The sequence below is a fragment of the Plectrocnemia conspersa genome, unplaced genomic scaffold, assembly GCF_051122295.1.
Source record: "Plectrocnemia conspersa isolate PC_06_02 unplaced genomic scaffold, ASM5112229v1 ptg000002l, whole genome shotgun sequence".
NCBI lineage: Eukaryota > Metazoa > Arthropoda > Insecta > Trichoptera > Polycentropodidae > Plectrocnemia > Plectrocnemia conspersa.
Window position 1 is genome coordinate 12,686,674 of NW_028277166.1, and position 27,516 is coordinate 12,714,189.

Consider the following 27,516-nt stretch of genomic DNA (forward strand, 5'->3'; position numbering starts at 1 on the left):
GCGCTTCAGTCTATTCAAGGATTTCTTAAAGCCTTGTATAGTTCGCTCGTTGCTGATCGGTATCCTCACGCCGATAGGATATATTCGCACTGCAACTTTGGCACTTTTCCAAGACGCGCACGCGGCTTGACAGGATGCTACAATCTACGGCTGAGGTGTATCAAAGCAATGCTATCAATATCTAACTCGCATACTTTCGATCTTATGTCTCCCAACCGAATTTTAAATTCTTCCTCGCCGCTCCTTCATTGATAAAGATCATGATTTGGGTTCTCAATCGAATACTTCGTCAGATTTCCAACTATATGAATATTCGAATAATTGAAAAAATATTCATTGTCACTATTGTCACTAAAATCTTAGAATGAAACAATTTGTATACTTACAGGTAGTCGCTTTTCTCTCAATATAGCCGAGTAATGTACCTTTATTTTGTTTCGAAATGCGAGACAATGAAATACTTCTTCTCAACAAAAAAATGCTTTTACGCATTCGAAACACATTCTGAATAAACTGTTTATCGGTGGTGTCTACTATGACCGAAATACATAGAATTTGTTCGTTGAATGAAACAAAATGTTTGAAAGGCTCACCCTTTATCGTTTAGCGCTTATCTCAAAAACAGTTGTGCGTCGCATATTTTTGTGAAGTTCGTGTTACGTTTTTTTATTTGTTGTTTCAAGACTGTATTTCAGTCAATTCAATAATTCGATTGCGGTTAATTATTTTTTAGTTGTTTAAATTATATGCAAATCCGGTAGGGGTCCGACTGTATAACTGAGATCCACAATCAACTTGGAAGCGTAACAAATCAGTACGCGAAGATGAATTTAGAATTATAGAAATTATTTTTAAATATGTATATCGAACAATGGAGATGGCGACCAAATATTGAAGACATACGAAGGAACTTTGTTAAACGTAACTTTTACGAGTTTGTATATGATTAAGATTACTATTATGTAAATATCAACAACCATCTAGATCAGTGATGGCGAACCTTTTTGAGAAGTGGGTCAAATTTAGTTCATTATTTTTTAGTACTAGCAAATCAGTGGCGTCACTTGAAAAGGGGGAGGGGAGAATGGTTAAAAACTTTTTTTTACTACGGAACACTTGGTTTTACGGTGTACAGGTGCATTGTTGATACAATAGAAAATCATACACAGGTGCAGTGATACCTTATTTTTTAAATTTTTAATTGCCTGTTCTCTCTTTTATAATAAGTTTATAAAAATCAACGCGTAGGTCATTTAAAAAGCCTGCGTAGGTCAGTGTTTGACCCGTGGGTCATATGCTCGCCATCACTGATCTAGATATTAGCTCAAACGGGCGGAATGTTGCAATGTTATTTTCATTTGAGCATATGAATAATTGAGGCAATCCAGAAGAGAATTGTTTTTAAATAAAGTATTTAAAAAATTTGCGCTGCGCGGCCAAACATATCTACAGTTTCTTAAAATAAAATATTAAACTTTTAAATCATAACTTTGCAGGAGAGTATAAACAAAATAAAATGATACCTACTTACTCATTCATATTATATTGGTTAAACTTAAATAAGTCGTACTCATCTCTATTTTTCTTTGATAGACAGAAATGTTATAATTATAAGCAATACTTTTTATTAAGTACATTAACTTTTAAAAATATTTGTTGTGACTTATGCTGTTTTTCCTGTTCCCTACAGATTAACTATTGCCATTTGTCATACTTTCAACATGGGTTATATTTTGGACATCCTTTGCTAAAAAAAGAACTTATTATTGTGTATCATTTCATATTTTTGCTATAACTGGCTTCAGACATAATTTTACGAAATTATAAAATGTAAAATTTGGTGTGTGACATATTACTAAGAGCTTTTCTTAGAAATATATTTGTAAGCTGTAAAATTAAACGCTCATACCTTTAAGTAATTTGACTTTTTTGATTCAGTATTTTACTCCATAATATGAATAAATTTGACTCATAACGGTCTCTGGCCCAAGCTTTTCGGAGCTCACCTGATTATATGGTTAATCTCCCTTGTACTTAAAACTATTTCGAATAAAAATACTATGGAGCATGTCGCATCACGTGATCTTAAAATATTGGCAGAAAGAATTTGATTTTTAATATAAGTTAAATAGAGTTATAAGTATGTTTATTAAGGACACTCAAATTTCGATTTACAGTTGTAATATTTTTAAACACTTTCTTTAGTATTATATATGTTTTACTGCTATACCTTTTTAAAATTTATTATGTTTAATTTACAGGAGCAACGCACAATGATGGCCGAAGAATCCGGCAATATCGCTGCATCTAGCATGAAAATGCACACTGATACGTACAGTGAGCAAAAAGCTAGCAGCATTGCCCAGCAGCAAGCTCGGCAAACCATCATGAGCACTGGACACTCTCGCAAGGAAAAACACGTAGCTCAGTCGAACACAACCATTCTACATTCGTCGATCCATGATTTTTCTTCGTCGGCTTCACAAGTATGTCATTAATTATCATTTGTTAATCAAAGTTTTTTTTTATGATTATTAAATATTATTTTCTCAATTACAGAAAAGTCAAATGGTCAACGGCTCGCTGAAATACATTGAAGAAGACTTATCGAACATGACGTTTGAAGATCTTGACTCTCTATGTGCGACTTCAACAGCTAAAGATGTAGAAAAAACCATAACTAAATACAGCAACCGCTTGGACGCATTGTTTAAAAATTTGAAAAAGTCACAAAGTAGCGAGCTCGGTATGAAGAAAGCAACGGGAGATTTATACAAGATTAATGAAATCATCCGCCGAGCTTGGTCAGTGCCTACGCATGGTCATGAATTGGGATATTCTCTATGCAACGCTTTGAGGACGTCCGGAGGTCTAGATTTGTTGATGATGAACTGCGACGGTAATAACTGCGATCTGCAGTTCTCTTCAGCGCAACTGTTGGAACAATGTTTGACCACTGAAAACAGAGCGTATGTGGTAGAAAACGGCTTAGAGAAAGTGGTCAAAGTCGCTTGCATATGCACAAAGAATGCCAATTCTGTCGATCATGCCAGAGTCGGCACTGGAATTTTGGAACATCTTTTCAAACACAGCGAAGGTACTTGTAGCGACGTGATCAAACTTGGAGGCTTAGACGCTGTACTGTTCGAATGCAGAAAGAACGACATTGAAACACTCAGACATTGCGCTGGCGCTTTGGCTAACTTGTCTCTTTATGGTGGAGCCGAAAATCAAGAAGATATGATCAAGCGCAAAGTACCTATGTGGCTGTTCCCATTAGCTTTTCATAACGACGACAATATTAAATACTATGCCTGTTTGGCAATAGCTGTTTTGGTAGCTAACACTGAAATCGAAGCCGAGGTATTAAAATCCGGTACTCTGGATTTAGTCGAGCCGTTTGTGACGACGCACAATCCGTCCGAATTCGCTAGGTCTAACCATGCTCACGCGCACGGACAGAGCAAGAATTGGTTGCAGAAACTTGTGCCCGTTTTGAGTTCAAAAAGAGAAGAGGCGCGTAATTTAGCAGCTTTCCATTTCTGCATGGAAGCCGGAATTAAGAAGCAACAGGGTAACACGGACATATTCAAAGACATTGGCGCGATTGAGCCGTTGAAGAAAGTCGCTAGTTGTCCTAACGCTGTGGCGTCTAAATATGCTGCACAGGCGCTCAGATTAATCGGCGAAGATATACCGCATAAACTTTCGCAGCAAGTACCGTTGTGGTCGACGGAAGACGTCAGGGAATGGGTGAAACAGATTGGATTTACCGAATACGCTCAGAACTTTGTGGAGAGTAGAGTTGACGGCGATCTGCTTTTGCAACTTAACGAAAGCAATCTTAAAGAAGATATTGGATTGACTAACGGAATCAGGAGATGCAGGTGAGATGTTATTTTTTTATTTATAACATTAAAGAAAAATATATCAATCTACCAAAAGCTAATGATCTTTTTAATTTTATTTAGATTCACGAGAGAGCTACAAATTCTGAAAAAAATGGCCGACTACAGCTCAAGAGATACAGTAAACCTAAATTCATTCCTACAGAACATTGGCCTGGAATATAGTATTTATACATATTCTATGCTAAATGCTGGCGTTGACAAAGACTCGATTAAAAATTTAACTGATGAACAGTTGGAAATCGAATGCGGAATTACCAACAGCATACACAGGCTCAGAATACTCGATTCAATAAAATGTAATTAATTTAATTTATTTATAGTATACAAATATTTTCTATATATTTTAATTTACATACTTGTATATTTTAGCTGTGGAAAACTCACTTTCTAGTATGAGCGAAAAGAGTTCAGATAAATCTTTGGATGTGTTTGTGAGTTATCGCCGTTCCAATGGATCACAATTAGCTTCGTTGCTTAAAGTACACTTGCAACTCCGCGGATTCTCAGTTTTCATTGATGTCGAGAGGCTAGAGGCAGGCAAATTCGATAACAATTTACTCCAAAGTATTAGGCAAGCAAAGAACTTTTTACTCGTATTGACACCGAAAGCTTTAGACAGGTGTATTTCTGATGGAGAATGCAAAGATTGGGTCCATAAAGTAAGTACATGCTCATTATCAAATTAATTTAATCATCCAATCTTTGATTTAACTCTATATTTAATTTAAATAGGAAATTGTAGCAGCTCTTAAATCAAACTGTAATATCATACCAATCATTGACAATTTTCAATGGCCGGAATCTGAAGAGCTGCCAGAAGATATGAGACAAGTGTGCCATTTCAATGGTGTGAGATGGATTCATGATTACCAAGACGCTTGCGTGGATAAATTAGAAAGGTATGTGCCATTTACAATTATGTGATTTAACATAAATATGATTGGAATGATATTTATATTTTTTTTGTATTATAGATTCATGCGTGGTGAACGTAGTTTGCTAGGTAAAGATGGAACGAGTAGTGCACCAAGCACTGCCCCTATTTCTCTATCGCGCGGCCCTCCACCTTTCCAAAGGATGCATTCTTCCGATAGCAGCAAAGGAAGTGATAAAGATCAAAACGGTAGTCGAGAATGACTAGATGGACCCCGAGCTTCATCAACCATACTCCCAAGGTATAATCATGAACTCATGTATGAAATAAGGGCACATTTTTTCTACACATGCCTTTAATTATTTAAAGTTATTCTATTATTTCATTATAACAATGTTCATATTATAATTTCAGGCTGAGAAAATCGTCAAGTCCATCTAATCGCAACCATTCGAAGTGGTCAAAAGGTGGTTTAATGCCGCCGCCTAGGCTCCCGCGAGCCCCTCGACCTTTACCACGAGCTCGTTCTTTGGATCGCACCCAACCTCAAGTGGCTTCAGCTTCCATACTCCATCCAAACGAACCCTCCGCTTCAAACATGATCCACAGTGCCTGTAATAGTGATAATTTGGATAAGACTGTAGAAAATATTTATTCAAATCAACCAAAGTCCCGCAGCTGCGACGATCTGTTGGACAGTTGCGACGATTTCGGTGGCTCTTTGGAGCGAGACGAGGACGAACGCATGGTTCAGAGTTGCGAAAACGAATTGGATCGCCTTGACGAAGAAGATTCATCGGATAACGTAGAAACTCCTCGCCGCACACAGAGCTGCGAAGGCCTCTTGAATCCTCCGGGGGCTTCGTCGCACCAAGCGTCTATGCTCTCTCTCCCGCTCGTCGCAACCGCTGGCAACAAACGAAAGAAAAACTTCATGGACAGATGCGTCAACAAAGTCCGGTCACTCGTTCTGCGAAAGTGACGAATATGCTTGCCGATTGCTATTCGTTTTAGTATGGTAGTTGGTTGATAGGATTTGTTTTGTTGATTTGCATATATATTATTTATATCATTTTTAACGACATTTCCAACAGAGTGACTGGTTATGGAAATTATTATAAAAAATGAAAAACTTGACTGAAATTTACGCATATGGCTGAACATATTTTATAAATACTGTTGCCATATTATTTTTTATATGAATTGATTTTTAAAATGAGTTTGACAGTGGCGGGCCGTTTGTCAACTATTTGACGAGTTTGTGTTGCTCCTAGGTGTGTGATAAGTATTTTTCCAAAACAATTTTTAGTTGTACAAATATGAGTATATTTTCAATCATACTCAACTTTCAATTTCGCAACAACAAAAAATAAACAACAAATATGTATACACTTCATTCCAAAAAAATATTTTTGCAATATTTGTGCATATTTCTAATTGTTTTATATTGAATATTTATTCAATGCTTTCATATATTCGTAATAGACTGGACTTGTAATAAGCTAGTTTACTAATTTAATCTTATTTATTTTATCATTATGAATGACAACTTGCTGCAATGGTATTTTTAGTATATACATATATGTATTTATAAAACTATATTTATACACAGTTAACATGTACCTATTTATTATATTTTCATGACAATGTAACCAGTATATGTGAAATACATATTTCTACATAAATATTTATATACCTATACAAACATGCCTTATTCTCACTTCGCAGCTTTTTTATGTAATATACGAATGTATTTATATATTTACTATATTTTTATTTATAGTACTAGTTATACATACTATTAGGTAATGTGTATTTAAATTATGTATTGAAACACAAATTCAATAAATATTTTCACCTTAAATTATAAGCTAAAGGATAATAAAAGTTGAAAGATATTATTTTTTATTTTTTTTTATTTTGTGCTATTGTAATAAATATATGATAATTATACACTGAAAGAACATTCACAACGAATTTAAACAAGAATATAATATAAGTATGTGCAATTGCACGCTCTTATCTCTCACTCATTTAACACGCGAGCGAGCGAGAGGGAAAAAATCTCATATTTATGTGACATTTAGAGTAATAATCCATATCACAATTACTTACTCTTGAATAATATACCAAAAAATATAATGAGAAATCAAGAGAAGTTTCGGTCATATTTTACTTTGATGCTAATCTATATATTTATATATCTTTGATAATGAAACAAATTTTACCGTACTGTTTGACAGAACCATAATATAAAGCAAACGAGATAACAACCAGTGGCGTGTAATGAAAACAACAAAAATACGTAACAATAGCTGATCGTGGGATCATTACTCATTTGCTTTTTATTTGGCTGTTTCGTTCAATGTTGCCAAAGACATCTGCCGATCAGAACTACAATATAAATTGACTTCGTCCTGCGTTTTGCTCTAGTTACAACAATTTTTCCTTCAATTTATAGGTTTTGAACGCTCCGCTCGTGACTTTTCAACAAAATTAGCTAAACGAATGACGTATTTGTCTTAAAGTTAATATTTTGCCACAATAAATAACTTATTGATTGTCATACCGAATGTAAGGTTTTATTTCCTTATCCATGTTTCATTAAACAGTTTTTGGTGGATTCAAAAGATAACTATAGTTTATTCTTCGTTAATTATCTTATTGATTGAGTAAAATGAACGTGTTAAAACTGGCATTATCTCTTGATTCGAGAATGCTCGTTTTTGAAGCCATTCCGAAAAAATGAAAATTAAATAATTGTTAAAGTACACACCGACACAAATTCGCATCAGAACGTTCTGAAAGATTTCATATCGCTGGAGTGTTCCATCCATTAGTTTTTAGTGATACAGACAAACTTTGAGAATTATAATACATATATAAAAGAAAGATCACTATTATCAGAAGATTTTGCAATAAAACTACTCGAAATTATATTTTCATAAATCTGGTGCGTATTTTATTGGTTTTAAAATATTATTTTTCAATTTCTTTTATTAGCAACATGTGGTATAGTTTTAAATACTTCTAAGTAATGTAACCAAATACGAATCTCATATTATCTCTGACATAAGCTATCAAGTGCTGACGGAAGCATTCCAGTATTTAATGTACTGTTCTCTCGTATAATAACTGTACATTATATTAATATTATTTTTGAACAACCAGCCCAAGATTTTATAAGTATAAAAGAAAGTTTATATTATAGTATCGAATAGTATTTTTCAATGAAGACAAACGTTTGATTTGACAGTTATAATCTTATTTTTTATTTACTATTACTTTAAATTTACAGAGTGATGAATTGAAACGAATGGAAGAAGACTTTTCAAACATGGTCGAAGATCTCAAATCTTTCTGTGGCAGCTCAATGTTCGGTGAAGATATAGAGAAAGTGAAGGAAGAATATAGCATTCACATCCTTGAATATTTTACAAAAACGCTGAAGAATGAGCTAGATATAAAGAATGTCTTAGAAGGTTTGAATAAAATCAATAAAATTATTAAGCAGGCTTGGCTAGTACCTGGACATGGCTACAATCTAGGATGTTCACTGTGTGATATATTGCGGAGCTCAAAAGGCTTGGATTTACTTATTAAGAACTTTGATCGTAGTGACAGTGATTTGAAGTTTTCATCGGCTCGGTTGCTCGAGCAATGTTTGACGGCAGAAAACAGAGATTATGTAGTTGAAGACAGCTTAGAAAAAGTCATAAATGTGGCTTGTGAATGCATCAATAATGGTAGCTCCATAAATCATGCTCGCGTCGGCACGGGTATTTTAGAACATCTTTTTAAACACAGCGAAGATACTTGCAGTATAATAATAAAGCTCGGAGGATTAGATGCTGTTTTATCCGAATGCAGAAGTAAAGATATTGAAATACTCAGACATTGCGCAGGGGCTTTAGTAAATCTATCCATTTTCGGTGGGATTGTGAATCACGAAGCAATAATTCAAAAGAAAGCACCAATGTGGCTGTTTCCGTTAGCTTTTCATCACGACGATAATATTAAATACTACGCCTGTTTAGCTATAGCTGTTTTAGTAGCCAACACCGAAATCGAAGCCACTGTATTGAAATCTGGCACTCTAGATTTAGTCGAACCGTTTGTGACGAGGCATAAACCGTCAGAATTCGCCAAGTCTAACCATGCTCACGCTCATGGACAGAGTAAAGCTTGGTTGCAAAAGTTTGTGCCCGTCTTGAGCTCAAAGCGGGAAGAGGCGCGTAGTTTGGCAGCTTTCCATTTCTGCATGGAAGCTGAAATTAAGAAGCAGCAGGGAAACTCGCATATATTCAGAGACATTGGTGCGATTGAGCCGTTGAAAAAAGTTGCTAGTGTTCCTAACGCTGTGGCATCTAAATACGCTGCACAGGCACTCAGTTTGATAGATGAAGATATACCACATAAACTATCACAGCAAGTACCGTTGTGGTCTACGGAAGACGTAAATGAGTGGATCAATCAGATTGGGTTTGATGAATATGCTCAAAACTTTGTTGATAATCGTGTCGATGGTGATTTACTATTGCAACTTAGCGATGACAACCTTAAATATGATATTGGATTGACTAATGGAATCAGGCGACGTCGGTGAGTATAAAAATTTTAGTATAAGCTGTCTGAACTATTTCATTAATATTTGTCAGTAAGAAAGAAATAAAAAAAATTATATTTAAAATATATATCTGTATATTAGAGGATGAAACTTACTTTGTTCCATGTTTTTATTTGATAAAATCAAAATACAAAACTCATGTAATAGCTGATCTTATGAAAAACGCTCCGATTGGTTGTTTATATTTATCTGGGCTTAATATAACTTTCATTGTAACATGTATGTATATTTAATTATAAGTAATCCACAATTTTCTGTTGCCAACACTGAGTAGTACTGACTAAGATTTCAGACAGATTATAATCCAGAAACAATGCACTCGTTTGCAAATTTAATATGTTTACGTTTAACTTAGTCACAGAATTCATTGATATTTTTATAGGAGTAAAGTTATTTTGATGGCTTAGCGAACGTGAAGAGTTGCTGTCAAACGTTTGTGAATATTTATTTAGATTTACGTTACATTGTGCACCGATTAATGATATATGCGGTTGGCGTGTTCAAAACAGTTCAAATGAATTGACGCTCTGCATCTTGATATGGTCAGCTGCTGGATTTCGTGCTCGTTTACAATCGTAGCAACTTAATGTGATGCTAATGAGATGCTGTAGACTGCTTGTACATATATTTATAGGTTTAACATTTTATTGTTATATTAAACGAGATGCCGATCTATGATAAGTGCCACAAACAAAAATGTATGGTGCTCCGCGCCATAATCCAATTTAAGAACTGAACCCAACAAACTCCTCCCTAGCAATTTAAATACTGCAAAATTTAACCAGGAAGAGGTCGATGATGGTTATCACAGTTAACTTCATAGGCAGTGTGCTCAAAATATCATGGACATGTCTAGCAGTTTATTTAGGTTTACGTTGCATTCGATAGAGTAAGAATATATTGTATTATTTTATTCTGTTGCTTAGTTAAACTAAACATTTAATTTTAAATAAATTCATGTTATAGTATATACATAAAATCTTATACAGATTAATGAGAGAACTTCACAACTTGAAGAAAATAACCGATTATACTTCAAAAGACACAGCAAATCTGAATACCTTCTTGCAAAGAATTAATCCAGAATATTGCATATATACATATCCAATGTTAAAAGCTGGCGTTGATATAGATATAATGAATAAATTAACAGACGAGCAAATGGAAATTGAATGTGGAGTCACCAACAGCATTCACAGATTTAGAATACTAGATTCAATTAAATGTAATTATTATTATATGAGGTGTGCCAATTTAATTGTCGGATTTGTTTAATGAAAAGAACAACAATGTATCTAATACTAAAAATGATAAATATTTATTTACTTTAATACACTTCTAACAACTTTTTATTACATTTTAAAAGAACAGAAAAAGCTCTTTTCTATCAGTTTTCACTCTGGGAAAGAGAAAAGTTTGCTTGTGTCTCAACTATTCTGTGCTTAATTACAGAATGACAATAACACAAAAATATATTTGTGTAAAATTTGTCTTCTTATTATTTTTTAATTAAATTACCATTATTCGAACTGGGACATCATTTAATCAGTGGTATTTTTTTTAATATTTATAGTATTTCATTAAAAGACATGCATTTTTCTGCCCAAAATTACTACTCTGGTTAAAATGGTGGTAGAAACGCTTGTTTATATAGCGTTCATATTAAGTATTTTTATAAAAATATTACTACTTACAATAAGTGAGAATAGAATGAAGCATATCTAAACCAAATTTTGACCATTAGGAGAGCGTAAAAAACAATTATACCTTCTCAGAAGTCTACGTTCTAAAAGTATAATTAGTTTTAGAACTTTAATTGGGTCAAGTTGGGTTTGGTTAACTCGTGTAGGTTAGGTTTGGGTTTGAATAGCAAATATACGTTTCCTTACTGTCAAATTGAGTTTCATAGGCTATTTAGAGCAGCATATACTTTCATTAGCGCCTAATCAGTTAAATTATATTTTCGCTGGTAGAAATATATATCTACTGGTTAAAGTGTATTTTGACTTCACTAGTGAAATATATAAATTTACTCAAAAATACACATTCACCGTAACATTTATTCATCGTATGTAAATAAATAATGATAAGTATGTAAATGTACGTATTACTACATATGGAAAAGTTGAAATCATATAATTTTACTCGCACCTGCCAGATTAATAATATTTTCACTGGTAAAAAATTATATCTACCAGTGAAAACGTATTCCGATATAATTTCACAGAAATGACACATAAAAAAAATATTTTCAGGTTAGATTCGACTGTTTTTTTTTAGATTTTCTTTAAGGAATAATCTGAGAATTTCTGGTTTAGAATTATAAATGTCATTTCAGCTTTCTCTAGCTTTTTTTAAAATTTGGATTTCATCAAGATTCATAGTATTTAATTAAATTACATGCATTTTTGTGGCCAAATTCAAGGGGGACGACAAATGCCCCCATTCGCCCGCCCCCCTTAAATGATGTCCCTGTACTCGAAGGTTCAATAGACAGTATTTTGTCACAATATCTATTTTCATTATTTATATCAAATTTGAATATTTCATTCTTTGATTTAACATTAAAGAAACACAATGTATGTATATGTATATGCTAGCTTACAACCCAGAAACTGATAGCTGTTCGATTTTGTCTTGATAAGACTATATGATGCTTTGTATATGATCTGATTTCACATGACTTCAGCGCTGCAGTTTCAATCCGGGAATTAAATTGTCACACTATATTATATGTATTGGTTTGGTTCATAAAAATAATGTTCACTTTTCCTTAGCTATTGAAAATCACTTCAACGTGAGCGATAATGCTTCCAACAAATCATTGGACGTGTTTTTAAGCTATCGCAATGCCAACAGCTCACAACTGGCCAGTCTACTAAAAGTACATTTGCAGCTTCGAGGTTTTTCAGTTTTCCTCGACGTTGAAAGATTAGACGCTGGAAAATTTGATAGCAAGATACTTCAAACTATAAGACAGACAAAAAACTTTGTACTCGTATTGACACCAAATGCTTTGGATAGATGTTTTGGAGATGAAAAAATTAAAGATTGGCTGCATATAGTAAGTATATTATAAATTTAATATAAGAACAATTTATTTTTTGCCACAAATAAAACATAACTCGAGTTATGTGTAAAATTAAACGTTGATCTAATCTGCTTTTCAACATACTTCAGCTGTTCCAAAAGTATTCTGAAGACCCAGATGTTATTATGAAACTTAGATCAAGAGCGGGTCTGCTATATACTTTTCAGAGTTAGGGCAATGTTTGATCAAGCCTTCAAGTTTATCAATGAAACTTTTTTAACTCAGTAATAGGTCAGTACTTACTTTTTCTTTACGTCTAGCATTCTGAGGTAGGCTGTGGCAATTTAAAGTGTAGCAAATGAGTTTGTTTAGAACAATGCAAAAGAGAAATGTATATTGGCATATAACTGTTTAATTTTACAACTATACAGAGTAATATTTTGGTGGCAAAAATATTGTAGTGTTATTAAACATTTTAAATTATTTGCTTATTTAAAAAGGAAATTGCTGAAGCTTTAAAATCTAATTGTAATATAATACCAGTTATGGATAATTTCAAATGGCCCGATCCTGATGATTTGCCTGAAGATATGAGGCAGGTGTTGTATTTTAATGGCTTACGTTGGATCCATGACTACCAAGATGCTTGCGTCGATAAATTAGAAAGGTATTATATAGATATATAATTATCATGTGTCAATAAATATTCTTCAAAACAAATTGGTTTCACAGATTCATTCGTAGTGAACATAGTAGGCAAAGGTGGAACCGGTAGCACACTGGAAATGAGACCACTTTCTCAATGAAGTGGTCTCCTTCACTCAATAAATTGATTTTTTAAATTTTTCTATTGTACAAAATGTAAAAATGATGGATTACACCAAAATCTCAATTATATTGAAAGGTAAGAAACATATTTATTTATGTCGACTTTTCCAAAACCATACAGACTCACTTTGTTCTTAATTTGATTTGAATTAACTAATACAAATTATATATTTACTATTTAAATAATTTTTTTTGGTATAAGTTGAATATCAACATATTATTTTGTGCGATTTAATTCTCTCGCAGCTATGAAAGCATCACTTCCCATATTTTTTACCTTCATTTAATGCGGTTTGGAGTGGAACTTGCAAGAAATGGAGCATTACATTATAAATTATCTGCGCAAAATATTTTATTAAATGTACTAAATTAGTTCTATTTAATATATATATATATATATATATATATATATATATATATATATATATATATATATATATATATATATATATATATATATATATATATATATATATATATATATATATATATATATATATATATAATACTACATCCATTTTTCAGATCCTGAAAATCTAATAATTTGATGGTATTGGAGTGAAATTAAATTAAAAAGGCAAATGAACATTAAAAGAAAACATTCACAAATAGCTATGAATATATACTTAAAAAAATGTAGATAATATCACATAATAATATTTATTTATCATAGTTTTAAATGAGCATGATGACTATATTAATTTATAATAATGTAGTCACTGCAATTTATTGTGTTTATGCTTATCAAGGTGCAGATATATTAAAAAATAAAATAATAACTAATATCAAAATTCTCAAGGTGAAGTAAAATAAGAACCAATTAAATTGAAGACTTTTGACTGTAAAAAAGGAATCTTCTATTTATTTATTATTATATTGACATCTAAGACAAACTTATCGAAATTGTATTTTTTTAATATATATTTATAAAATTCTATAAAAATATACATATATTTTGTATCATTAATATATAGCTTCATACACTCATTGTATAATGTTTTAACAAATATAAATGTATACATATTTATTAAAAATTACATATATACCTTATTCTCAATGTACAAGTTATACATTATATTATATACAAAGTTGTTAATACAATTATTGAATTACAAATATACATAATATAGTTGTACATCATTAGAATAAAACATGTATTCTATGGATTGAAACACAAATTGAATAAACACTCATATTAAATAATATATAAAATAAAAAAGTTGTATAATTATTTATTATATAAATTTTATGATTTTATCAATATACTGAAAGAACATTCGTCGCATTCAACGATGGATTCTGGCGATAGTAATTCTTTTTTGGGTATCGAATAAACGCCACCACATCGACACCGATAAGAATACGTCTCATTAACACATTTCAACTCATCAACGTTGAGCGTGGCATAAATGAATGGCTGATTAACCATTTGCATGTGTCTCAATTCGGCATCGTATTTGTGTCTCGACTCTGGCTCTCTCAATACCTTCCAAGCTTCGTTAATTAGATGGAATTTATCACGATCTAAGTCGCAAGCAATAATAGCTTTGTCCGGGTGATATTTAAGAGCCAGTTCTTGGTATCTTCGCTTTATTTCTTCAAAAGAACTGTCATAGTCGCAGCCCAAAATGGCATAGTGGGTATCGGCCATCTGAATTGGTACAATAGAATAACGGTGTGTAATATTATCATTCATTTTTATCACCCAATTAGTAAAATTATTTATGTAAACAAGATACCACTTCTACAACCGAAATAAGAAAATATTTTGACAGATGAGATCACCACTTGAAAACAGCTATCAGAAGATTTTGCCGAAAACATTTTAATTTATAAAATGGACTACAGTTGAAATACATGTTTAGTACTGTTATATCATATATTAGGGGTATTCATGTGGAAATACTTTTTAATATTATTAAAGCAAATATATTGTGCTAATTATTATTATAATGAAAATAATAGCTGATTACAATATTAATAAAAATGAGTTTATTAGTTCTATTGAAAATAGTACCTTAGATTCCTTTATTACGATAACATCGCATTGAAGTTAATGTCAAAAAGTGACAAATATAATTAATGTTGCCAGTGTAAAAATATAAATGAAAAGAATTATTTGAAATATAATAATAGCGTTAATTTCTAAATTTAAAAAATAAATTAAAATGTTTTGCCCCAAATTAAATTATAATAATAACGATATTGTGTAAAACAGTGTATTTTATAAAATTGCGGCATATATTTCATGTGGGAAACAAAGACGTAGTGGTGCCTTGACTTATTTTTTTAAGTTTAAGTTCAATTTGTTCTGTGATATGTCAAATATTTTTTGCATTGAAATGATTAAAAATGCAATTAATTCATTTAAATGAGAAACCTTGAAATGAATTAATGGTAATTCAAATGGGGAATATCTATTTACTACCAAAATTAACGATAAAGTTTATTTTTAAGTTAAAGAATACGGTTTTTACTCGTATTTCAAGACACAATTTTTTAAAAAACAATTTGCTCGTATTTCGAAAAACGTAAGTCGAGGTTTAACTATATATTTGAATTAAAGTGGTATTTCGGTTTTCGTCGATAATCCGTCAGAAAAAAATCGTTGAAATCTGAAACCGAAGCAATTATTTGTAGTATGTATTAACACTTGCAATCAATAAAAAAAAAGTACAAAAACACTAACACTAGCAAGCTAACGCCGACAAAATCCGAGGTAACCAACAAAAACCGAGACAAATTTTTCGCAGAAAAAATCGACAAAAACCGAAACCAATGGTAACCGAAGTCAACTTATTACTAATGATCTCATTAAAAAAAATCGTTTTAATAGATGCTTAACGATCTTTGACGACGGGATGGTGACGGGTGGCAATTAGACACAGAATGAGCCGCTGCATTAGTAATTTATTGGCGATTTAAAATAGTTACATGTTTATAATGTACGGGGCGGGCGCCGAAAAGGCCGAAGATTGCCATTAGAGAGAAACCCTTCACACGAGTGCTACCAGAGTGCCGCTAAGTTTTGGCCATAATGAAAATCTATATATAAGTATAAATAGGCCCCAACAGATCGATAAAATAAGTGTGCCTAGAGCTGTTTTCTATTAAGAGATTTTCAAATGATTATGCTATATTACTGAAAAATTACAGCGCTCTTGCTTCGTTATAGCTCCTTTTTATAATCAATACTTTAATTTATTACTATGTAAATAATATTTTTATTTTTAAGTTTATTATATATATATATATATATATATATATATATATATATATATATATATATATATATATAATAAATAAATGTGTGTGTACTTTTGTATTTTGACCTTTATATTGCCGAATAAATAAATGTTTAATATTACAGATTTGGCAATAGTGACGCTTATCAACGGCCATGAACGCAGTTGGCGAACTGTCAAGTGATCAGTATAGGTTTAGTCATCTGACAGATGGGACGATGGCTGCGTCGGGGATTCGTGTGCTCCCCGAAGCTTTGCCAATTTTTTGCAAACACGTAACGTTATTGTGAGCTCGCCCCTAAAGCAATTTATTCAAAATTATCAAATTTAGACAAATGTCACTGTGACGTGTGAGTTCAAGGTTATTTCCGAGTACAATTTTAGACGTTTTTCAGACAGTGCACCTTGATCCGCCCCACGTTAAGTCAAGTCGACTGTCAACGAAGGACGTTCTTCAATTTTCCTGGTAATGGGAACAAGATTAAGAATTACGCCAGGAGAGAACTGGTCGGGTGAGTATCGAAACTACGTCAGAAGCGGTAAAACCAGTATTTTGGATACAAATTCGGCATACGTTAATTATGTCGATTACGAAATTTAGTAAACATTCAACTTAATTCATTTTTATGTAGTTATAAATTAACCAAATTATGGTTTTAAAATTAATGACTCAAATAAATTACATTTTATAAAATAGTCTATTTTTTTAAAACTAAAAACTGACTATTTCACAATTATACAATCCAGTTCATGATTAGTTTTAGCCAAAATATTTTACTAGACCAAAATTTTAAAAAGTTTGCCTTAGTACGAAAAATCAATAGAATAGTAATCTAAAAAGTACCAACTATCGTTTCTTTCTATTGAGAAAGTCAGACAGTTAATGAGGCTTTTTCTTATTGGATTTTTCCATTCATCCAATACTACCATTGAGCTTATTTGGTAAAGAAGTTTGTTATATTGTTATATATATATTTCTACTATATGTTGTGTAGCTGATAAATCTCGAAAACAAATTTGAATCGACTAAAAAAATATTTTCCTGCCTTAGCCACTAGAATTAAAAGTATATTTCCAGCATAGATTTTTACAGAATCAAGTCTGATTGGAAGCTGATGAAAATTATTATGTCCTCAATAAACCATTATATTCCATATAATAGTCAATTAAAAATCTATATTTTTTTCTCGCAATTTATTGAATAAAAAATATATGATTATATATTTTTTATGTAGTCTCCGATGATAAAATGCGTGTAACTTCTAAGGTGTTTCAAACGTTCTCTTATTAAACATCATTACATTTTCACACATGTTGAACCATATCAAAATCTATCAAACATCAAGTGAGAGAGCCAGAGTATTCACCAAAAATTAAAAAAATATGTCGATATGTATGTAAATGCCATATCTTTGGCTAGTTTGTAATTCTGTAAAATATTATATTGATTATTCAATTTTTTTTTTTTTTAAACAAGTGGCATTTCTGCATTTTATTTTTTATTTTTTGCTACTGTGATTTCATACTTTATTCCTTATTCATATTGCCACCTGTTATTTTTCAATTTAAATTTTTTTAACTGTTGGTTTTCTTGTCTTCTGGTAATAATCGAAGAAAGTGCATTGCAACATGAGATCTTCTATAATTACAATAGGTAGTAAATCTATCAGTCTACCTTATGCTAGAATGCATTTGAGAAAGCGTCAAAAAAGTGGAATAGATTTAACAAATAATTTACACATTTTAAAATGTTTTTATGAAGCAATAGTTTTAGATATATTTGCCAATAATGCATGCATTTCCTAGATTTAAGAAACAATAAACAATGACACACAAATAAGTTAATGAACATTACAGAAATATTTTCTTTTATAAAAAAGTCTTTCATCTTGTTAAGTCAACTACTTTATATAAAACAAAGTAGTTTCAACTACACGAAAGACCATTGGTATAAGTCGGTAACTAATACCCGAAAAGTCTGGATTCGAATCTCATATTGGACCCTAGTGTTTTTCAATTTCTGTTGGAATTAGTGATTATTATATAATTATAATTCAGATAACAATTTAGGTTTTCTTTGATTTTCCTAATGTAACAGATAAATATCGTGATAAATAATTATAATAAAATCGAAATGGGTCGTTCATATTGTAAGCTGTCATAACAATTTCTAATTAATAAAATAGATGTCACTGATTTACTGACATTGATTTCAGTCTAATGTACCACTACCTACTTAGTAGTTGTTAATTGTGTTTACCCTTTGTAACGCATTGGGCTAACGTTGTAACAGATGATGTATAATAAAACAAAAATATCCGTAATTTAAAATTATAGATTGAAACCAGGCGTGTATACGATACATTACCATTTGCCTGCTTGCCGAGAAAAAGTGAGCGTGCGGAACGCATGTATTGCACGCCCTTATCTCTCTCACTCTCGTCATTTAACACGCAAGCAAGCGAAAGGAAATGTATCTCACCATGTGCATCTAATTTTAACATACAGAAACAAAAAAAGTCAGTGAACCAGCTAAAGAAAATAACTGTTCACTGGCGACGCTAGTTGTTTTTTTTCTAAATCTATGTGAACACACTATCTAAACCGTTCAGGGAAAATGTAGAAAGACTTATTTTTAATGTAGAATATATTATTAAGCTTTAATTGAAGAGTAATGATTTATTTTTTATTTATAGCTGTCTACTTCTAGGTTGATATATTATATGTAATTATTAAATTAGTTTGTATTTGCAGCGAATGTGGTTTTGGTTTCAACAAAAAATAAAAAAGCAAGTTTCGGTCCGTCTGTAATGACCTCTATAATAGTTTGTTTAATAAAATTTGCATATATATATATGCTAATACTTTAAGGTCTTAAAAAAAACATAAAAGAATTATGAATAGCAAAATATTTAAATATTTTCTGATTTGAAGGTTTTGTAAAAATAATTTCAAAAGTTAAGTTTATTAAAATAGCTCGTAGAATTCATTAGAACTCAGTTTTTGAACTCTCAATAATCAGATATTAATGAACTTTTTTATAATTACAGATTCTCAATGGAACAAATGTTCAGCGTGGTGTCGGACGTAGCCAATTACAACAAATTCGTGCCGTTCTGCAACAAATCCCTAATACTTAAACAAGGAACTGATTATCTGAAAGCCGACATGATCATCGGCTTTCCGCCGATTAACGAAGAATACACTTCCAACGTGACAATGGCCAGACCGCACATAGTCCGAGCTGAATGCACCGACGGAAGACTTTTCAATCATTTATTGACCATATGGCGATTCAGTCCCGGGTTGCAATCGACGCAAACATCGTGTATAGTAGACTTTCAAGTGTCGTTTGAGTTCAAATCGTCACTGCATTCACACTTGACGAACATATTCTTTGATAAAGTAGTTTTGCAAATGGAAGGAGCTTTCTACAAAGAAGTTATGAGAAGATACGGAAGACCGGCTTTCCAATCGCAATTGATAAAAGGTGGAGAAACATTAAAAATTTGACCTTAGTTGTATTTAGGAGATGAAATTATTTTTTTATGTTTATTTAAATACGTTTAGTGATATTAAATTCAATTTTCTTTTACCAGGCATTAATAAGAAGACATAGTATAAGTGAAATATCATTGAATAAAATATTTCAAGATATGAATGATTTTTAGATATAATTATAACTCAAAAATCATCAGCTTAATTGTGCATTCTGACTGCAAAACAGTTCTATTGTGTAATAAAACATTTTTCACTACTATTTATATAAACTCATATAAAAATTAAAAATCATTTGTGTATTGAAATTACTGTGATAGTTTTTAGTTACCAACTCATGAATCATTATTATATTTATGCGAGTTTGTTACAAAAAAATGTTGATCATTTTGTGTGAAACATCGCTTTAAATTAGGAAAAGACTCAAAAAAATAAATTATTTTTATGTAACAATTGTTGATATTGAAATTGTATATTTGTATATATTGTTATTAAAAAATATATTATTTTAAAAACTATATATTACATTTGTCCACATTGCGATATTGTAACAGGTATTTTAGGTTTATTGTTCGGTCCTGTTGGAACATTTTCAATTTTTCTCATAACTAACAGACCATCGATGACTCGTCCGAAAACAACGTGTTTATTATCTAAAAAGTTACACTTAGCGCATGTGATGAAGAATTGACATCCGTTCGTATCTTTGCCACTGTTAGCCATTGATAAGAGTCCTGGTGAGTCATGTTTTAGTGTGAAGTTTTCATCGGCGAACGTGCTTCCTCCATATATACTCATAACGCCAGTTCCGTCGCCCTAAAAATACAATAATTACTTAACAAATCCACCTGAGTAACATTAAATCATCATACGTACATTCACAAAATCTCCGCCTTGAATCATAAAGTCTTTAATTACTCGATGAAAAATAGCGCCTTTAAAACCTAGAGGTACTCCATCTCTGCGATATTCTCCAGTACAAAATTCTCTGAAGTTTTCGCTAGTCTTAGGAACGACATCAGCGAACAGTTCAAATATCATACGACCAATTTCCTATATTCAAATGAACAATAAATGATTAAAATACAAAATGACACATAACCTCAAAATTAATGTTATTATTTTTCTCCATATTGAGTTGAATATTGTAGCAATAGGTGGATGTATATACCGTTGTTCCGACTGTGATATCGAAGAACACAACTGGATTATTGTGATCCCGTAATTGCGCTTGAATTTGACTCCAAGCCGGCATCGCGATAAGTGTCAAATACGCGTAAATTTAAAACGGCTACACTGTAGCGCGTCAAGAAGCTCTACTAGATTCTGTGTCTAAAGGCGAATATTTTTGACCATCTGCTAAAACCACCCCACCCCACCTTTGGGTTATTATTCAAAAAGTAGGTAAAAAACATCGGGTTTTATTTCATTAGATTTCGCAATAACAATACTTGTTTACAATACACCAAACAAAATTTTTACACAATAGACTCATTTATGACCCTTTTTTGTATCCTTTGCAAGTAAGAGATTCTTAGCATAAGATGTCGCTGACTATTATTTTTAATAATAATTTGGCCGTATCACGTATGTTCGTGATACGGCCAAATTATTATTACAAAATTATATACGTACACTACTACAAAAATTAATACTATGAACCGACGGAAATAAGGAAAAAAACTGTTTGGCGCCTCTACTTTGGTATTACAATGAAATGTTCTTTTTAGAAAGCAGTGAGGTTAGTAAAACATATTTTTCAAATAATATTTATTATCATTATTTAGTAATTGACACAAGTAGATCGTTTTTAATAGATATTTTTCTGGAATGTTCTATCCACGTGTTTTTTCCAATTCCTTTTTTTGCAAATTATGTTTTCAAAGGTAAAATCTTAAGTACAGTTTTTATATATTTCATATCAGAGTATGCATGATCGCAAAATAATGTAATATAAAAATCCGCAAATATAAAAATGTAACGGGTTTCCTTAATGGAGTAAAGAAACACATTTGTGCATCAAGAAATAAATTATAATAATAAAGTCTTTTTTTATATTCTGTTCATGTTTTATGCGTATGTTTACTGTATAAACTATAAGCTATATTAGCTAAGTAAATTTATAAAGTGAATTTTATTGAACCAACGTCTGATTTTTTTCACTTTTTTTCTGAGTAGAAGCCGCAAAAAGCGCTGTTTTCTAAATCATTTTGACAGATCAGTAGATACTAATAGCAGGATTGCCAACGGGCCCGGACTGGCAAAATATTTGGCAACCCAAAAGATGCGTTCACAAAAAATTATAGGTACGATACCATTTTAATCACACAGTCTAACAAACCGAATGAGTCATAAGCGGATGACACACCGATTTAAAGATAATGGATTCAGAGTTAAATATACTGACGTAGTCAATAACCTGCTATTAAAATAATTGTGATCTCTTTCGCCAGGAATATATAAAATAAAAGAATATACCGATCTAGTAATCCGCAAGATAATCACATTATGTTATAATGTTTTTATTGATGTTAAAAAAATACTATTGTGCATGTTGGCAAAACATATTATTTATTCCAAAATTAAAATATTAAATACTAATTTTATTTTTAATATATATTTGGATTATTATTTGACGCTCCATATGCATGTTTTTTTATATAGGCAACACTTGGTGTGGTTTATGTTAGGTTACACGCGGTGCGTGTTTGACGTTAAGATCACACGTGCTTTTCGGCTTCATAATGGGGCGAAAAGCGAAATTTGGGAATGATGCCGATAAACCTAAGAAAGGTCCTGGAAAGAAGTTCAAAAAGCAGGGTGATCCTTCCTTTGATAAGCAAACTTTAGGTAAGTTCACTTTTCTTTCCATGCATGAGTTTAATCATGAACCATTTAATAAAACAAACGTTGTTTCATCAAGGTGAGGAAGCTGCTTCTAAAACTTTAAGTCATCGACAAAAGCAAAGAGCTGCCAGAAGAGTGAAAAAGAAATTGGCCAAGATTGAAAGGATCAAAGAATCTAAAGAGGCTCGTAAGAATCAGAAAACTGAAGATAATACAGTGAATGGTAAAAAGATAGAATCCAAAGTTGAGTTGAACGGCATCGAAATTAAAAAGTGTGTGAAACCAGCTAGTAAATTGAAGAAAGAAGACAAGACAAAACTTCAAAAAGTCAAAATTGGAGGCATTGTAAAACAAAAAGTGAAGATACAAGATAAGGCAAAACCGATATCTAAAAAAGAAGAAAAGGAAAAAACGAAGACTAAAGGTATTTTTTAAATTAGTATATCATAGGTTTTATTTTACACCGCATAGCTCAGTTAGACTCCTTTTTTTTATTTAATTAAAATTAAAATATTACAATAATATATTCTTCAATGTAACATAAAAAATCAATACTACAAAACCAGGTAATAGAAGAAAAAAACCTTTTTGATATGTGAAAATGTAAATCAAAATACAGTTTTTAAACTGATATTCTTGATCACATGTTTGGGAAATGGAAAAGTCTCTGATGAAAAATATACTTACAAGATATGTTCAGTTATATTTTTTGATGTCATTTATTAAAGCAAAAGTAAATTTGCAATAGTTGTTTTTATTTGTATTTAAAATTTATGATTTCGTATGTTGAAAAATTATCTTATATTCTATGCCATCTTCTAGGATTTTCTGACGAAAACAAGGAATGGTTGAAACTAAAAAAGAAGACAAAGAAAGATGACGAAAATTCTGATTCATCGGAAGATGAATTTGATTCGGACGAAGAAGCCGGATCAGATGTTGATCAGATTGATAGCGATAATGAGAGTGACGAAGAATCGGGGGAGGAAGCCGAAGACGAAGAAGACGAAGAATCAAATGATGAGCCTGAATATAAGGTAGATTAATATATTTTATTTTTGATTTTGCTTATGATGATTATTTATAAAATATCTTAATTTTAGGTGGGAACATTAGATGATATTGCTGATAGTGATGCTTCAAAAGATGAACTCGACTCGGATGATGATGAAGATGAAGACGAAGATGAAGATGACGACGACGATGATGATTTATTGCCAATTGAAAAAGCTGGTAAAAAATTAAAAAAGAAACAAGAGAAGGCTAATAAGTTAGCCGAAGAAGAGATGCAATTGAATATTGCGAGTCAAGACGTCTTCGCTTTTCCTAAAGAAGAAGAGCAGGATCAACCTATTGGGCTTCAAGAGGTTCAACAGCGGATTAAAGACATTGTTACCGTCTTGAGCGATTTCAATAAATTTAGAGAAGAAGGCAGAAGTCGGTCAGAATACGTCGATTTGTTGCGAAAAGATTTATGTATATATTACAGTTATAATGAGTTTCTAATGGAACGATTGATGCAACTCTTTCCCTTGTCTGAATTGATGGAGTTTTTAGAAGCTAGCGAAATGCAAAGACCGATGACTATCCGAACAAATACGTTGAAGACGAGGAGAAGAGAATTGGCACAAGCTCTTATCAACAGAGGCGTTAATTTGGATCCGGTCGGAAAGTGGAGTAAAGTCGGTCTCGTCGTGTACAGTTCTACTGTACCGGTTGGTGCTACTCCGGAATATTTATGCGGGCATTATATCATTCAAGGCGCGTCCAGCTTTTTACCGGTGATGGCGTTGGCTCCTCAAGAAAATGAAAGAATCTTAGATATGTGCTCGGCTCCGGGTGGAAAATCTTCTCACATCGCCGCCATAATGAAAAATACTGGAGTACTTTTCGCAAACGATATAAATAAAGACAGGTTAAAAGCAGTCGTAGGCAATTTTCATAGATTAGGTGTTGTTAATTCTATTATAGTCTCGTATGATGGAAGGACCTTCCCGAATGTAATGAAAGGCTTCGATAGAGTATTATTGGACGCTCCCTGCACTGGTACAGGAGTGGCCGCTAAAGACGCTAGCGTAAAGACTAATAAAGATAACGTTGATCTTCAACGGTGCTACAATCTTCAAAGGCAATTGCTTTTGGCTGCCATCGATTCTGTCACTGCTCGATCGACCACTGGCGGTTACATTGTTTATTCAACGTGTTCTATATTACCAGAGGAAAACGAATGGGTAGTAGATTTCGCGTTGAAGAAGAGAAACGTTAAATTAGTCCCGACTGGCTTAGATTTTGGTACAGAAGGTTTTACTAAATTCAGAAATTTGCGATTCCATCCATCTATGAACTTGACCAGACGATTTTATCCACATACGCACAACATGGACGGATTCTTTGTAGCTAAATTGAAAAAATTCTCGGACGTTATTGTAAGTTTAATTGATTTTTGATAATGTGACATTTTTTTATAATGTTCTAAATACTTACATATTTTTACAGCCTGATGATATAGAAAAAGACGAAACACAAGAAAACATAAGCGGTGAAGGCGATGAAGCGAAACCTGTCACAATATCTAAGAAACGACCAGCTCCTGTTGAGCACACAGATAAGAAATCTAAAAAAAAGCAAAAACTAGAAAAGGATCAAGTGGTATGTTTTCTTTTGTATTGAAATATATTATAATTCTTTTTTAAAAATTATATTTTATTTGTTTTGTAGGAAATTGAAAATGATTTAGATACATCTGTAAATTCACTATCAAAGAACAGTAAAAAGAAAAAGGAGAGACGCGAAAAAGGAGAAAATATAAAACAGAAGCCCACTAAAAAAGTGATCGAAACTGCTCCTACATTTAAAATGGGCAAGTTTGGCAAAAAAGGTGGAAAAAAAGTCAAAAAACAGAATACAAAAGGGAAGAAATTAAAAAAATAAAATAAACATATGTAATGTTTCTTATTAATTATAATTTCTTCGTAAGGATAAAATATATAATTTTATATAGAACCAGTCTTTCGTATATAATATATTACTGTTTAGCATTACAAAATGTCATTCTATGGCCATTTCTAAACAAGAATGCTATTTAATTTTGATTATAAAACTAATAGCAATGTGCTTCATCAGACATAAGTGGTAACCTCGTAGATATTGGTTTTGGAGGAGCTCGAAGACACTGTGTACTTTGAATTATCATTTAGTGCACATTCTTGTTTGGTATTGTTGCCACATAATGGAACAGACTCACTGCAAAGTATGCTAGGTACAATATTATCCCCTCGAGTCGTGTCGAGGATTATACTTGGAAAAACACTTCTTTAAGCTGCTGATAGGAAATGCGCCTGCGTTCTCAAGTATTGGACAACTCGCCAATAAAAACAGATATCTGACTTTTTAATTATAGTATAGATTTGTTCTCATCCAAGTACTCGCAGTTGGTGGACGCATTGTGGTCTAGCCATTAATGTTATTATTGCATATTTTTTTAATATGTATCAAGATTTTACTGTGCATTGGCGTTAAGCTATTATGCCATATGCAACGTTCCCTCTAAGACGAGAGGGTCTCTGCGCAGAAAATCAAAAGGCTGAGCATGCCAAATCACCAAATATGCGAGTGCAACATAATTTTTACACTTATACAAACCAATTTTCATACATCTTACAATGATATAAGAAAATTGGTTGTTCGTAATTTTTTATTCAATACATATCGAAAATTGAACAATAGTGAAAATAAGAAGCAAAAGAATTTATAAACGATAACATAGATAAAAACATCCATTTTTCAAAATAATATTTGAAAACGTGCTAGCGGGACTTTCAAAGCTGCTGTGCGATTGCGCACGCGCACAGCTTAGAGGGAACGTTGGCCATATGCATGTATTTAAATAAATAAAACGTTTCATAAATTACTATTGTGATACTTGAATATAAACAGTATTTATAATACCTTGAGATTTCCCACTCTAGAGCAAGTCACTTATGGGAAAGCGATGTGATTCCAAATTTACTTGTACTATTTAAAGTTAAAAGACTCATCAGTAAATTTCTTTGTCTTTAGCAAAGGTTATTGTTGCCTCAATTACATTTGGAAGCAATATTTTGACGCCCAACTTAGTTGCATTAGATACTTTAGGTAACATTTAAAATTAAATTGTGTTCTTAAGAATTTAGAAACACCACCTATCACCGAATCAATAGATTTATATTTGCTATTAGATACTATTATTATTATTTTTGCTTGGTTATCGCAACAACTATGTGTATATAATAATAACGACCATATAAAACATTTTTAGTTCCATTATGAAACTGTGTAACTTAGTGAACACAATATACATGCACGTATATAAAATTCGCAACAATTCTCGAATCACATACAAATTGTGCTGTTGACATTGACATGTGTTTCTTGTATAATCCAGTCATCTCCGAAGATCGGGTTAAACTTTGCATTTCGGACTACGTGGCTGGGTTAACGTGAAGTGGGAAGCAGCTGCTCCCTCAGTCGATGTTTGGCGCGAGTTCGGATGAACTCTCGTGTGCTCTATCTATATATTACTATATATTTGTTCTTTATTTTGTTTTTGATTCCGTATGAATCTACGATCGTCACAAACATTAGCGCACTTGTTCGACGAGTCGTAAAGACTAATA

At 32.0% G+C, this 27,516-nt stretch overlaps 6 protein-coding genes across 13 annotated transcripts in view; 4 read left to right on the top strand and 2 right to left on the bottom strand.

The window, feature by feature from the left end:
• LOC148237698 (NAD(+) hydrolase sarm1-like) overlaps nucleotides 1–6,686 on the top strand; it is an 83,044-nt gene extending 76,358 nt beyond the window's left edge. For all 8 annotated transcript variants that reach the window (XM_088203538.1, XM_088203553.1, XM_088203577.1 and 5 more), the window contains 7 exons: nucleotides 2,262–2,486; nucleotides 2,560–3,887; nucleotides 3,972–4,207; nucleotides 4,281–4,570; nucleotides 4,644–4,810; nucleotides 4,886–5,086; nucleotides 5,200–6,686. In XM_088203538.1, coding sequence (XP_088059664.1) covers nucleotides 2,262–2,486; nucleotides 2,560–3,887; nucleotides 3,972–4,207; nucleotides 4,281–4,570; nucleotides 4,644–4,810; nucleotides 4,886–5,048 — 2,409 coding nt within the window. In that variant the 3' untranslated portion in view covers nucleotides 5,049–5,086; nucleotides 5,200–6,686. The remainder of the gene's footprint in view (nucleotides 1–2,261; nucleotides 2,487–2,559; nucleotides 3,888–3,971; nucleotides 4,208–4,280; nucleotides 4,571–4,643; nucleotides 4,811–4,885; nucleotides 5,087–5,199) is intronic.
• Nucleotides 6,687–6,692: 6 nt separating this feature from the next.
• On the top strand, nucleotides 6,693–13,341 carry LOC148237700 (NAD(+) hydrolase sarm1-like). The gene is made up of 5 exons (XM_088203608.1): nucleotides 6,693–9,387; nucleotides 10,402–10,637; nucleotides 12,190–12,476; nucleotides 12,944–13,110; nucleotides 13,176–13,341. Exons 1-5 carry the CDS (start codon nucleotides 8,102–8,104, stop codon nucleotides 13,216–13,218), a joined length of 2,019 nt encoding a protein of 672 aa, XP_088059734.1. The 5' UTR covers nucleotides 6,693–8,101; the 3' UTR covers nucleotides 13,219–13,341.
• A 1,044-nt stretch (nucleotides 13,342–14,385) lies between these two features.
• LOC148237701 (dnaJ homolog subfamily C member 24-like) lies at nucleotides 14,386–15,371 on the bottom strand. The gene is made up of 2 exons (XM_088203644.1): nucleotides 15,289–15,371; nucleotides 14,386–14,922 (listed from the first exon to the last, which is right to left on the bottom strand). The coding sequence occupies exon 2, from the start codon at nucleotides 14,920–14,922 to the stop codon at nucleotides 14,518–14,520; it is 405 nt and encodes a 134-aa protein (XP_088059770.1). The 5' UTR covers nucleotides 15,289–15,371; the 3' UTR covers nucleotides 14,386–14,517.
• A 1,220-nt stretch (nucleotides 15,372–16,591) lies between these two features.
• LOC148237702 (coenzyme Q-binding protein COQ10, mitochondrial) lies at nucleotides 16,592–20,450 on the top strand. Its single transcript, XM_088203623.1, has 3 exons — nucleotides 16,592–16,802; nucleotides 16,912–17,028; nucleotides 19,567–20,450. Exons 1-3 carry the CDS (start codon nucleotides 16,672–16,674, stop codon nucleotides 20,027–20,029), a joined length of 711 nt encoding a protein of 236 aa, XP_088059749.1. The 5' UTR covers nucleotides 16,592–16,671; the 3' UTR covers nucleotides 20,030–20,450.
• Nucleotides 20,451–20,453: 3 nt separating this feature from the next.
• LOC148237703 (peptidyl-prolyl cis-trans isomerase H) lies at nucleotides 20,454–21,337 on the bottom strand. The gene is made up of 3 exons (XM_088203635.1): nucleotides 21,186–21,337; nucleotides 20,891–21,067; nucleotides 20,454–20,830 (listed from the first exon to the last, which is right to left on the bottom strand). Exons 1-3 carry the CDS (start codon nucleotides 21,267–21,269, stop codon nucleotides 20,537–20,539), a joined length of 555 nt encoding a protein of 184 aa, XP_088059761.1. The 5' UTR covers nucleotides 21,270–21,337; the 3' UTR covers nucleotides 20,454–20,536.
• Nucleotides 21,338–22,683: 1,346 nt separating this feature from the next.
• LOC148237704 (uncharacterized) lies at nucleotides 22,684–25,864 on the top strand. Its single transcript, XM_088203664.1, has 6 exons — nucleotides 22,684–22,864; nucleotides 22,938–23,285; nucleotides 23,684–23,898; nucleotides 23,965–25,287; nucleotides 25,358–25,510; nucleotides 25,580–25,864. The coding sequence occupies exons 1-6, from the start codon at nucleotides 22,759–22,761 to the stop codon at nucleotides 25,790–25,792; spliced, it is 2,358 nt and encodes a 785-aa protein (XP_088059790.1). The 5' UTR covers nucleotides 22,684–22,758; the 3' UTR covers nucleotides 25,793–25,864.
• Nucleotides 25,865–27,516: the final 1,652 nt, after the last annotated feature.

Coding starts and splice junctions, on each gene's coding strand:
- LOC148237702 (XM_088203623.1), top strand. CDS start 16,672: ATGAACGCAGTTGGCGAACTGTCAAGTGATCAGTATAGGTTTAGTCAT. Junction 16,803..16,911: donor TGCAAACACGTAACGTTATT/GTGAGCTCGCCC, acceptor GACGTTTTTCAG/ACAGTGCACCTTGATCCGCC. Junction 17,029..19,566: donor GCCAGGAGAGAACTGGTCGG/GTGAGTATCGAA, acceptor TTATAATTACAG/ATTCTCAATGGAACAAATGT.
- LOC148237704 (XM_088203664.1), top strand. CDS start 22,759: ATGGGGCGAAAAGCGAAATTTGGGAATGATGCCGATAAACCTAAGAAA. Junction 22,865..22,937: donor CTTTGATAAGCAAACTTTAG/GTAAGTTCACTT, acceptor TGTTTCATCAAG/GTGAGGAAGCTGCTTCTAAA. Junction 25,288..25,357: donor AAAAATTCTCGGACGTTATT/GTAAGTTTAATT, acceptor ATATTTTTACAG/CCTGATGATATAGAAAAAGA.
- LOC148237700 (XM_088203608.1), top strand. CDS start 8,102: ATGGAAGAAGACTTTTCAAACATGGTCGAAGATCTCAAATCTTTCTGT. Junction 9,388..10,401: donor AATGGAATCAGGCGACGTCG/GTGAGTATAAAA, acceptor AATCTTATACAG/ATTAATGAGAGAACTTCACA. Junction 13,111..13,175: donor TGCGTCGATAAATTAGAAAG/GTATTATATAGA, acceptor TTGGTTTCACAG/ATTCATTCGTAGTGAACATA.
- LOC148237701 (XM_088203644.1), bottom strand. CDS start 14,922: ATGGCCGATACCCACTATGCCATTTTGGGCTGCGACTATGACAGTTCT.
- LOC148237703 (XM_088203635.1), bottom strand. CDS start 21,269: ATGCCGGCTTGGAGTCAAATTCAAGCGCAATTACGGGATCACAATAAT. Junction 21,068..21,185: donor ATATCACAGTCGGAACAACG/GTATATACATCC, acceptor ATTTGAATATAG/GAAATTGGTCGTATGATATT. Junction 20,831..20,890: donor AAGGCGGAGATTTTGTGAAT/GTACGTATGATG, acceptor TTGTATTTTTAG/GGCGACGGAACTGGCGTTAT.